This window comes from Anolis carolinensis, unplaced genomic scaffold, assembly GCF_035594765.1.
Source record: "Anolis carolinensis isolate JA03-04 unplaced genomic scaffold, rAnoCar3.1.pri scaffold_7, whole genome shotgun sequence".
NCBI classification, from domain to species: Eukaryota; Metazoa; Chordata; class Lepidosauria; order Squamata; family Dactyloidae; genus Anolis; species Anolis carolinensis.
The window spans coordinates 34,681,990-34,694,820 of NW_026943818.1; the positions used below are offsets into that span (position 1 = coordinate 34,681,990).

Below are 12,831 nucleotides of genomic sequence, written 5' to 3' on the forward strand. Positions count from 1 at the left end.
TTACAATTATTTTACTCTATTTTAATTATTAATAATAACATTTATTATTTCACTCTGATCTTATTAGTATCGCATTTATTATTTTACTCTATTTATTATTGTATTATTTTCCTGTATTTATTATTATTATTATTATTACATGTATTATTTTACTCTATTATTATTAAAAAGGACATTTACATTGAAGAAGATGAGAATAATGATTTGATCAGACTTGGACAGTATTATCTTAAATTTGAGCTTTATGTAAATATTCAAAGACATTTAACCTATTGATGCCTCAATTAATGTAATTTTATTGGTATCTATTTTTATTTCTGAAATTTCTCACCCTCGGCTTATACTGGAGTCAATGTTTTCCCAGATTTTTTGTGGTAAAATTAGGTGCCTCGGCTTATATTCAGGTCGTCTTATACTCGAGTATATACAGTATATTATATAATATATATGTATGTATTATAATACTATAATAATATGATATAATACTAATTGTATTATTATAATATAATAATATACAATATAATACTAATTGTATTATTAGTATCATACTAGCTGTGCCCGGCCACGCGTTGTTGTGGCAAAGTGGTGGTGGTATTGGTTAAAAATTGTTGTGTAATTTTTATTTGACGTTATTTGCAGTTTTTATTAATTTTATTGTAAGTTATATTTTTATTTATTATATTTTATTATTTTCTTGTATTATTTTTAGTTATTTTCTGTTATTATAGTATTTTATTGTATTAATTTTTAGTGTTTTTTATTATTTTTTATTGGGTTGCTAGGAGACCAAGTTGGAGGAGCTTAGCCTTTTAACTGGCAGCAATTGGATAAAAGCAATTATTCCTCTCTCTCTAATTAGGACTTTATTTTTCTTTTCTTTTTGTTGTATCAACCTAGAGGTGTGGATGATGGGTTGTGTTGTCAAATTTCGAGGTTGGGGGGCCTGTAGTTTTGTTGTTTTGTGGGTCGCCGTGATGCCATCACTCTTTTATATATATAGATTGTATTACAAAATAATATTATTTATATTATATGCATATTTCTTTCTTCCCTATACTCCTATTGAGACATAATACTGACTTGGGAATGGAGAGTTCTGGGATTTGTAGTCTGCAAATGATGGGATTTCTAGTCACTTGATGCTGGGATGTGTAGTTCATCAGTGTGAGATTTGTAGTGTGTTGACTCTGGGTCAAGGCTGGGATTTGTAGTCCTTGGGTGTCAGCATTTGTCATTCATTGATGTTAGGATTTGTAGTTTATTGATGCTGGGATTTGTAGTCTATTAAGGCTGCAATTTGTACGTCAAGACTGGGATTTGTAGTCTGCCAAGGCTGGAATTTGAAGTTTGTCAAAGCTGGGATTTATAGCCTTCCATTGTCGGGATTTGTATTTCGTTGATATCAGGATTTGTAGTTCGTCAGTGCTGGGATTTGTAGTCCGACCATGTCTCGATTTGAAGTTTGTTGATGTCGGGATTTGTAATTCATTGATCCTGGGATTTGTAGTCCATTGGTGCAGAATATGTAGTCTGGGGATGCTGGGATTTGTAATCTGGGGATGCTGGGATTTCGAGTGTAGTGATATTGGGATTTATAGTCTGGGGATGCTGGGATTCGTCATCCAGTGATATTGGGATTTATAATCTGTGGATACTGGGATGTGGAGTCCAGTGATGTTCGGATTTATAGTCTGGGGATGCTGGGATTTGGAGTCCAGTGATATTGGGATTTATAGTCTGGGGATGCTGGGATTCGTCGTCCAGTGTTATTGTGATTTATAATCTGTGGATACTGGGATTTGGAGTCCAGTGATGTTGGGATTTATAGTCTGGGGATGCTGGGATTCGTCATCCAGTGATGTTGGGATTTATAGTCTGTGGATACTGGGATTTGGAATCCAGTGATATAGGGATTTATAGTCTGGGGATGCTGGGATTTGGAGTCCAGTGATGTTGGGATTTATAGTCTGTGGATACTGGGATTTGGAATCCAGTGATATTGGGATTTATAGTCTGTGGATGCTGGGATTCATCGTTCAGAAATACTGGAATTTGAAGCTCGTTGATGCCAGGATTTGTAGTCTGGGAATGCTCGGGTTCGTAGTCCATTAAGGCCTGGATTTATAGTCTGTTGTTACTGGTATTTGTGGTCTGCTGATTCTGGGATTTGTAGTCCAACAACATGAGTTTCCTATTTTATTATTCCATTCTCCTCTCTTTCCAGCGGCCTTGGAAGAGCGGCCGGCCTCGGGGTCGTGGGCATCGGGAGATCAGAACAACTCGACTTTCGACCAAGTCAGGGTAAGAAGGACCTCAAGGCGGAAACCCTCCCGACAGATGGCCATCCAGCCTCATAGTCATGAACAGATTCTGGGTTTTGCTTTGGTGCGTCACCTAAATGCCTCCCTTCCTGTGTTTCCTTTAGCAGGGCTACGGCGAAGGCTCACACTACAGCGAGCTTCGGGACCTGCCATCCCATAATAACATATCTTCGTCCTCATTCCTGGGATCCGGGATCGTCGGTAAGTGACGTCCTACATTTGGAGGTTTTGGGTTTGGAATGGCTAATAGAAATAATAATAATAGCAACAACATAATAATAATACCATTATCTAATTATCCAATTATAATACCATAATAATAATTTAATACTATAATAATAATAATATATAATTATACTAGCTGTGCCTGGCCACGCGTTGCTGTGGCGTTGTCTGGTGATGTGGAAGTGTGGAAGAGGCCTAAGTGAGGCCTAACTCTGCCTGTCCCCTGGGTTGAGTGGGTTGCTAGGAGACCAAGTGGGCGGAGCTTAGCCTTCTAACTGGCAGCAATTGGATAAAAGCAATTATTCCTCTCCCTCTAATTAGGACTTTATTTTTCATTTCTTTGTATCAACCTAGAGGCATGGATGAGGAGTTGTGCTGCCAATTTTTGAGGTTGTGGGGTGTTTAGTTGTGTTGTTTTGTGGGTCGCCAGGATTCCATCACTCTTTTATATATATATAATACTACAATACATTATTATTAATATTTTTACAATAAACAGGGAACGAAGTCTCAGTAATAGCTCTGTCCCTTTGGTGTGGAAAGGGGTTGTAAACAATGTACTGAGCATGTTCAGGCGCAGGACTCCTTTATATTCTGTGACTACTGTTGTCCTTTATTGGACCTTTTAACGCCTTGGATGATTGTTTAATATTTTAATTACGTCTTATTTTAAATCGTGACTTGTTTAATTTGTTTTTAAATGCATTTTTTGATGTCTCAACTGTCGATTTTATGATATTATATAATTGTATTGGGCTTGCCCCCGTGTGAGCCGCTACGAGTCCCCGTTGGGGAGATGGAGGTGGCATACAAAAATACTATTATTATTAATAATAATAATATTACAATAAACAGGGAATGAAGTCTCAGTAATAGCTCTTTCCCTGTCTCTTTGGTGTGGAAAGGGGTTGTAAACTTTGTACTGAGCATGTTCAGGCGCAGGACTCCTTTTTATTCTGCGACTACTGTTGTCCTTTATTGGACCTTTTAACGCCTTTGCTAATTGTTTAATATTTTAATTACGTCTATTTTAAATCATGACTTCTTTAATTTGTTATTAAATGCATTTTTTGATGTCTCAACTGTCAATTTTATGATATTATATGATTGTATTGGGCTTGCCCCCGTGTGAGCCACTCCGAGTCCCCGTTGGGGAGATGGAGGTGGCATACAAAAATAATATTATTATTAATAATAATAATATTACAATAAACAGGGAATGAAGTCTCAGTAATAGCTTTTTCCCTGTCTCGACTTAACTGAACTTTAATAAGAAATGTGCCTGTATGGAGAATTAATACAAAATGTTTGTGAGTAAACAAGATATATTTATTTCTGAGTGCATATTTTAAACTAAGAGGTTTCAAGGGAGTGTATATCCTTTGGGCAACTGCAAAGAAACAACCATCCCCTGCTAAACAAATATATTTTTGTAGCGCCATGTCTTTCTTCTTGCCAGCTCAAAGACATGGTTCTTCAGTCTAACAATTGAGTTCCCTGTGTGCCATTACATTACCGATCCCAGTCAGTTTACCCGCTGTTAGGATTTCTGGGAGTTGAAGGCCAAAACACCTAGGGACTCTCAGGTTGAGAACCACTGGTGTAAGTGGACACCCTAACCACACACACACATACAAATTTTCACTTTTATGTTTATGGAATTCAGAATAATTCAGAATAATATTGGTAGAGGAATGTATTGATTTGCTAAGTGTATTATATGTTCTGCTCTAGTCTCCCCCCGCATATGCTGTACTTGAGTCCAGGTTTTAAAGTAATTGCTGTGCTTTATGTGTTTTATGCTGTTGTATATTTATTTTGTTTATATTGTTTTGATTCATATACTGTGTTTTAAACCTATATGTTATATGTTGGGCTCGTCCCCATGCGAGCCGCCCCGAGTCCCTTTGGGGAGAGATGGTGGCGGGATACAAGAATAAAGTTATTATTATTATAATACGATTACCCGCAAGTTGAGAACCAATGGTCTAACAACGGAGTAACCTGTGTGCCATTACACGAACACTTATGGATATCACTTGTTGAAAAGGTTGGCTTTGAACATGGTGATGCTTTTCGTGACTCGTGGCATTCAAAAGGTGGTCTCCACATATTCATGGAGATCCATCTAATATTAATAATATTATTTTGTAATACAATTATATATTACACAATATTATTAATAATATCACAATATATAGCTATAGTACAACATGGTAATTTATTGCCAGTATTGTGCTATGCTAATCATATAATATTGTATGTAAATTTAATTTGTAGGCCGCTCTTTGGGGTGAGAAGGGCGGGATATAAATGTCGCTAATAAATAATAAATAATTTACATTTGTCGAACGGATATGACATCATTTTTTTCCCCTCCTTTTCAATAAAGTTATGATTGCTATTTATTTCTGGATATATGCCCAGAGAGCGGGTGCAGTTATTTCGAATAGTCTTGTATCCATGACTGTTCATTTTCTGATGGGTCTATGGACCATCATAAATGTTGTTGTTGTTGTTGTTGTTGTTGTTGTTGTATCCATCTCTGGATGGGAGGTGGTTTTGTTTTGGTTTGTTTTTGGTTTTTGGGCTTTTTTGGTTTCTTTTTTTTGTTTTTAGGTTTTTTATATTTTGTTTAGTTTGGTTTTTTGTTGTTGTTTTGTTGTTGTTGTATCCATCTCTGGATGGGAAGTGTTTTTGTATTTTGGGGGGTTTTTTGTTTTTGTTTTATTGGTTTTGTTGTTGTTTTTGCTTTTGTTTTTGTTTTTTGTTGTTTTTTGTTGTTGTTGTATCCATCTCTGGATGGGAAGTGTTTTTGTTTTTGTTTATATTTTTTGGGTTTTTTTTGTTTCTTTTTGGGGGTTTTTTGTTTGTTTTATTGGTTTTGTTGTTTGTTTTTGTTTTTGTTGTATCCATCTCTGGATGGGAAGTGTTTTTGTTTTTGTTTTTTGGGTGTTTTTGTTTCTTTTTGGGGGGGGTTTGGTTTTATTGATTTTGTTTTTGTTGTTGTTTTTGTTGTTGTTGTATCTCTGGGTGGGAAGTGTTTTTGTTTTTGTTTGTTTTTGTTTTTTGGGTTTTTTGTTTCTTTCTTTTTTATTATTATTGGTTGTTTTTTTTAATCCATATCTGGATGGGAAGTGTTTTTGTTTTTTCGACTTTTTTGTTTCTTTTGGGGTTTTTTTTTTTTGTTTTATTGATTTTTGTTGTTGTGTTTTGTTGTCGTAGTATCCATCTTTGGATGGGAAGTGTTTTTGTTTTTCTTTGTTTTTGTTTTTTGGGGGGTTTTTTTGTTTCTTTTTTGAGTTTTTTTTTGTTTTCTTGGTTTTGTTTTTTGTTTTTGTTGTTGTTGTATCCATCTCTGGATGGGAAGTGTTTTTTTGGGGGGGGGGTTCTTTTTGAGGTTTTTTGGTTTTATTGGTTTTGTTTTTTGTTTTTGTTGTTTGTTTTTGTTGTTGTTGTATCCATATCTGGATGGGAAGTGTTCTTGTTTTTTGAAGTTTTTTTGTTTCTTTTGGGGTTTTTTTTTTGTTTTATTGTTTTTGGTTTTGTTGTTGTTTTGTTGTTGTATCCATCTCTGGATGGGAAGTGTTTTTATTTTTGGGGGTTTTTTTTTCTTTCTTTTTGGGTTTTTTTTAGTTTTATTGATTTCGTTTTTGTTGTTGTTTTTGTTGTTGTTGTATCCATATCTGGATGGGAAGTGTTTTTGTTTTTTGGGTGTTTTTTTATTGATTTTGTTTTTGTTGTTGTTTTTGTTGTTGTTGTATCCCTATCTGGATGGGAAGTGTTTTTGTTTTTTGGGTTTTTTTTTGTTTCTTTTGGGGTTTTTTTGGTTTTATTGATTTTGTTTTTTGTTGTTGTTGTTGTTGTATCCATCTCTGGATGGGAAGTGTTTTTGTTTTTTTGTTTCTTTTTGGGGGTTTTTTTGTTTTATTGATTTTGTTTTTTGCTTTTGTTGTTGTTTTGTTGTTGTATCCATCTCTGGATGGGAAGTGTTTTTGTTTTTGTTTTTTTGGATTTTTTGGGGGGTTTTTTTGTTTTTTGTTTTGTTTTGTTTTATTGATTTTGTTTGTTGTTTTTGATTGTTTTTTGTTTTTTTGAGGTGGGTCTGGTGTTTTGCCCCAAACGATTCCGGCCTTCTCCACCCGCCCGTTGTGTTGAGTATGTCTGGATTAACACATGACTGGGTGGGGGGCAACGACAGGGAGCTGAAACGGCCTTGATGGAAATTGCTTCACTTGCAAGTCGGGGAAAAGACCCCCCCCTTCTGCGCCGATCTCTTTCGAGTAATTATTTCTAGCAATTAACTTCTTTTCAGCTAATCTAGCCGGCATTGTGACTGGCGCGGAATCTCGGACAATGGGTTTTAATCGGTTTGCGGAGGGGAGTGGTACTTCCATTCCACCACGCCGTCCCCCCCCCCCCCCCCCGTTTTTGTCCGACGCAGCCTTTAATCTCTATGACTTATCTCTCCCCCTCCTCAAATCCTTCCCACCCCTCCCTTCGGCCAGGAATTGCATACTTAATAGAATGATTGGATCTGGGAACGTGGTGCCTTGCCTCGAGGGGGGGAAACGTCGCCGTGTTTCGGGAGTTGCGAATCCTTTGGTGGTGGTTTTGGTGCATCTGGTTGGTTTGTTTTCATGCGGGGTCAGGCTATAAACAGCGAGTCACACACTCTCAGCCTCCCCACGAAGTACAGTAGAGTCTCACTTATCCAACACTCGCTTATCCAACGTTCTGGATTATCCAACGCATTTTTGTAGTCCATGTTTTCAATACATCCTGATATTTTGGTGCTAAATTCGTAAATACAGTAATTACTACATAGCATTACTACGTATTGAACTACTTTTTCTGTCAACATGATGTTTTGGTGCTTAATTTGTAAAATCCTAACCTAATTTGATGTTTAATAGGCTTTTCCTTAATTCCTCCTTATTATCCAATATATTCGCTTATCCAACGTTCTGCCGGCCCGTTTATTTATTTATTTATTATTTATTTGCTACATTTATATGCTGCCCTTCTCACCCCGAAGGGGACTCAGAGCGGCTTACAAATTAAATTTACATACAATATTATATTATTATCATAGTACAATACTGGTAATAAATTACTATATTGCACTGTATCAATATATTGTAATGTTATTAGTAATATTACATGTAAAATATAATATATAATTAATATTATATTGTATTATTAGTATTATATTGTATTACAATATAATATTTTGAATATTATATGTATATACAATATGTTATAATTATTATATACTATTGTAAATTATATTGTATATATATATCTATATATATAAAAGAGTGATGGCATCAGGGCAGCGGACAAAACAACAAAACTACAGGCCCCCCAACCTCAAAATTTGACAACACAACCCATCATTCACGGCTCTAGGTTGATACAACAAAAAATAAAAATAAAGTCCTAATTACAGCAATGTTTTGGATAATGTTTTTATCCAATTGCTGCCAGTTAGAAGGCTAAGCTCCGCCCACTTGGTCTCCTAGCAAACCTACTCAGCCCAGGGGACAGGCACAATTAGGCCTCACTTAGGCTTCTTCCACAGATTATCTAATTTGCACTGGATTATATGGCAGTGTAGACTCAAGGCCCTTCCACATCTATATAACCCATTGAGAATCTTATATTATCTGCTTTGAACTGGATTATCTTGACTCCACACTGCCATATAATCCACTTCAGTGTGCATACTAAACATAAAGACAACCATACAACAGACATTCAATACCACCACTACCTCAACAATTTCTCACCAACACCACCAGACAAAGCCACAGCAACACGTGGCCGGGCACAGCTAGTATATATATAAAAGAGTGATGGCATCACGGCAATTCACAAAACAACAAAAGTACAGGCCCCCCAACCTCAAAATTTGACAACACAACCCATCATCCACGCCTCAAGGTTGATACAACAAAAAGAAAAGAAAAATAAAGTCCTAATTAGAGGGAGAGCAATAATGTTTTTTATCCAATTGCTGCCAGTTTAGAGGGCTAATCTCTGCCCACTTGGTTGCCTAGCAACCAAGGGACAGCCAGGTTTCAGTTCGGGGACAGGCAGACTTAGGCCTCACTTAGACGTCTTCCACAGATTATCTAATTTGCACTGGATTATATGGCAGTGTAGACTCAAGGCCCTTCCACACAGCTCTATAACCCATTTATAATCTTATATTATCTGCTTTGCACTGGATTATCTTGACTCCACACTGCCATATAATCCACTTCAGTGTGCATTTTATACAGCTGTGAAGAAGGGGCCTCAGATAATCCAGTTCTGAGCAGATAATATAAGATTAGAAATATACAGTAGAGTCTCACTTATCCAACGTAAACAGGCCGGCAGGATAAGTGAATATGTTGGATAATAAGAAGGGATTCAGGAAAAGCCAATTAAACATCAAATTAGGTAATCGTTATCCAAATTAAGCACCAAAACATCATATTATACAACAAATTTGACAGAAAAAGTAGTTCCATGCGCAGTAAGGCTATGTAGTATTTACAGTAGAGTCTCGCTTATCCAACGTTCTGGATTATCCAACGCATTTTTGTAGTCAATGCTTTCAATATATCGTGATATTTTGGTGCTAAATTCATAAATACAGTAATTACTATATAGCATTACTGTGTACTGAACTACTTTTCTTCCAAATTTGTTGTCTAACATGATGTTTTGGTGCTTAATTTGTAAAATCATAACTTAATTTGATGTTTAATAGGGTTATCCTTAATTCCTCATTATCCAACATATTCGCTTATCCAACGTTCTGCCGGCCCGTTTATGTTGGATAAGTGAGACTCTACTGTACTGTATTTACAAATTTACCACTAAAATATCACAATGAATTTAAAACACTGACTACAAAAACATTGATTATGAAAAGGCAGACTGCGTTGGATAATCCAGAACATTGTATAAGCGAATGTTGGATAAGTGAGATTCTTCTTTAATATGAAATAATTACTGGGATAGAATAATGCAGAACAACATAATCTCTAAAACCAGGACAGTAAATAAACAGGGGAATTCCACACAGGAAACAATCAGGGCCAGCTAACACCTCCCAACAAAGTATTCCCATCATCAAAGTCTGGCAAATCCTCTGTTTTCTCAGGGCCACAGACAGTAGAAGCACATAAAATATCGCAAACAACACCACTCTGAAAACAAGGGAATTCCAGACAGGAAACAATCAGGGCCAGCTAACACCTCCCAACAAAAAATTCACTCAGGGAGGAAACAGCCAGGCTTTAAAGCTGCAAGGCCATTACATCCTAATCATTTTTCCTAATTGCAGCATTCATACTTGCCTCCAACAAACAAAAAAAACCAATCAGAAATATTGTATATTCACAACCTTTAGGAAATAATATCCCCTGATGGCGCAGCGTGTTAAAGCGCTGAGCTGCTGAACTTCTGGACCGAAAGGCCACAGGTTTGAATTGGGGGAGCGGAGAGAGCCCCCACTGTTAGCCCCAGCTTCTGCCAACCCAGAAGTTCGAAAACATGCAAATGTGAGTGCATCAATAGGTACTGCTCCGGCGGGAAGGTAACGCCGCTCTATGTAGTCATCCCACATGACCTTGGAGGAGTCTACGGACAACGCCGGCTCTTCGGCTTAGAAATGGAGATGAGCACCAACCTCCAGAGTAAGACACGACTGGACTTAACGTCAGGGGAAAACCTTGACCCTTGACCTTAACTACCACCAATTCCTCAAGACTTTATTTCCCAGACCACCAGACTTCGCCACAGCAACGCGTGGCCGGGCACAGCTAGTAGGTATATAAAGTAGATATACAAATCAAAAATCTATATATATAAAAGAGTGATGGCATCAGGGCAGCGGACAAAACAACAAAACTACAGGCCCCCCAACCTCGAAATTTGACAACACAACCCATCATTAATGCCTCTAGGTTGATACAACAAAAAGAAAAGAAAAATAAAGTCCTAATTACAGGGAGCGGAATAATAGTTTTTATCCAATTGCTGCCAGTTTGAAGGCTAAGCTCCGCCCACTTGGTCTCCTAGCAACCTACTCAGCCCAGGGACAGGCACAGTTAGGCCTCACTTAGGCTTCTTCCACAGATTATCAGATTTGAACTGGATTATATGGCAGTGTAGACTCAAGGCCCTTCCACGCAGCTATATAACCCATTTATAATCTTATATTATCTGCTTTGAACTGGATTATCTTGACTCCACACTGCCATATAATCCACTTCAGTGTGCATACTAAACATAAAGACAACCATACAACAGACATTCAATACCACCACTACCTCAACAATTTCTCACCAACACCACCAGACAACGCCACAGCAACGCATGGCCGGGCACAGCTAGTCTATATATATGTTGGATAAGTGAGATTCTACTGTACTGTATTATTTCCATTGTATAAAGCATTGTAATATGTGTTGTCAAAGGCTTTCATGGCCGGAATCACTGGGTTGTTGTGTGTTTTCCGGGCTGTATGGCTGTGTTCCAGAAGCATTCTCTCCTGACGTTTTGCCCACATCTATGGCAGGCATACTCAGAGGTTGTGAGGTAGATGTGGGTGTTACCCACAGGTTGAGAACCAATGGTCTAACAGCTGAGTAGCCTGTGTGCCATTACACGAATGCTTATGAATATCACTTGTTCAGAGGGTTGGCTTCTAACAAGGTGATGCTTTTCGTGACTAGTGGTGTTCAAAAGGTGGAGAACCCATGGTCTAACAGCTGAGTAGCCTGTGTGCCATTGCACAAATGCTTATGAATATCACTTGTTCAAAGGGTTGGCTTCTAACAAGGTGATGCTTTTCGTGACTAGTGGTGTTCAAAAGGTGGAGAACCCATGGTCTAACAGCTGAGTAACCTGTGTGCCATTACACGAATGAATATCGCTTGTTCAAAGGGTTGGCTTCTCACAAAGCTCTTGTCTGTTGGAGGCGAGCGGGAATGTTACAGTTGGCCAGCTTGATTAGCACTGAATGGCCTTTTGGCTTCAAAGCCTGGCTGCCTCCTGCCTGGGGGAATCCTTTGTTGGGAGGTGTTAGCTGCGGAATCCTTCTTGGGGGAATCCTTTGTTGGGAGATGTTAGCTGCGGAATCATTCTCGGGGGAATCCTTTGTTGGGAGGTGTTAGCTACGGAATGCTTCTTGGGGGAATCCTTTGTTGGGAGGTGTTAGCTATGGATTCCTTCTTGGGGGAATCCTTTGTTGGGAGGTGTTAGCTGCGGAATCATTCTCGGGGGAATCCTTTGTTGGGAGGTGTTAGCTGCGGAATCATTATCGGGGGAATCCTTTGTTGGGGAATGTCAACTGGGGGAATCCTTTGTTGGGAGGTGTTAGCTGGCCCTGGTTGTTTCCTCTTGAGTATGCCTGCCATAGATGTGGGCGAAACGTCAGGAGATAATGCTTCTGGAGCATGGCCAGACAGCCCGGAAGTCTCACGGCAACTCAAAGCCTTTGACAACACAATATCAGCGTATTTCTATCAGAAGCATTTGTGGCCGACGCCGGGTCTTTCGGCAAATTTAGCCCCTAAACCGATTTCTGAAAAATTAGGTCAGTTAAAAGATTTGGCCCTGCGACCCTTTGACCTCGTGTTTACTTAACGCTAAGCCTTGGGAGCGAAGCAGGGGAATGTGGGAAGGAGGCGAGGGGCCGTCTGGCGTGGAATGGAAAGGAATGAGGTGTTTTGAAATGTAAATAACGGCGGCAAAGGTGCCTCCTCCGCCTTCATTCCCAGTCTCTGCAGTCGGGGAAATCAATTGACCCGGAGGGCCCGCCCACACTCCCTTTTCGTGGGCTCAATATCCGCGGGCTTGATTTCCTCGGGCTCGATATCCGCGCATTTCATCATTCATGGGATTTGATGAAAACACTATCTTTCGGGATCTCTGGGTTGCCCATAAAGTCACGAGACTCAGGGAGAGAGGGAGGGAGAAAAAGGAGGAAAGAAGAAACGTCTCGTATATACTCGACTATACGCCGAGTTTTTCAGCCCCCCTTTTTTAGGACTGAAAAAGCCCCCCTCGGCTTATACTCGGGTGAGGGTCCTGGTCGGCTTATATTCGAGTATATATGGTACATGAATTATTTTTCTCTGTTATTATTGTTATTATTACATTTATTATTTTACTTCATTTTAGATAGATAGATAGATAGATAGATAGATAGAGGGAGGGAGGAAGAAGATGATAGATAGATAGATAGATAGATAGATAGATAGATAGATAGATAGATAGATGA

The 12,831-nt window shown here is 38.5% G+C and overlaps 1 protein-coding gene across 9 annotated transcripts in view; it reads left to right on the forward strand.

Annotated features, from left to right (window-relative positions):
* tcf3 (transcription factor 3) overlaps nucleotides 1-12,831 on the forward strand; it is a 115,814-nt gene that overhangs the window by 39,591 nt on the left and 63,392 nt on the right. For 6 of the 9 annotated variants that reach the window (XM_062960081.1, XM_062960084.1, XM_062960083.1 and 3 more), the window contains exons 4-5: nucleotides 2,225-2,301; nucleotides 2,426-2,522. In XM_062960081.1, coding sequence (XP_062816151.1) covers nucleotides 2,225-2,301; nucleotides 2,426-2,522 — 174 coding nt within the window. The remainder of the gene's footprint in view (nucleotides 1-2,224; nucleotides 2,302-2,425; nucleotides 2,523-12,831) is intronic. The other 3 variants (XM_062960087.1, XM_062960080.1, XM_062960086.1) reach the window with 1 other exon arrangement.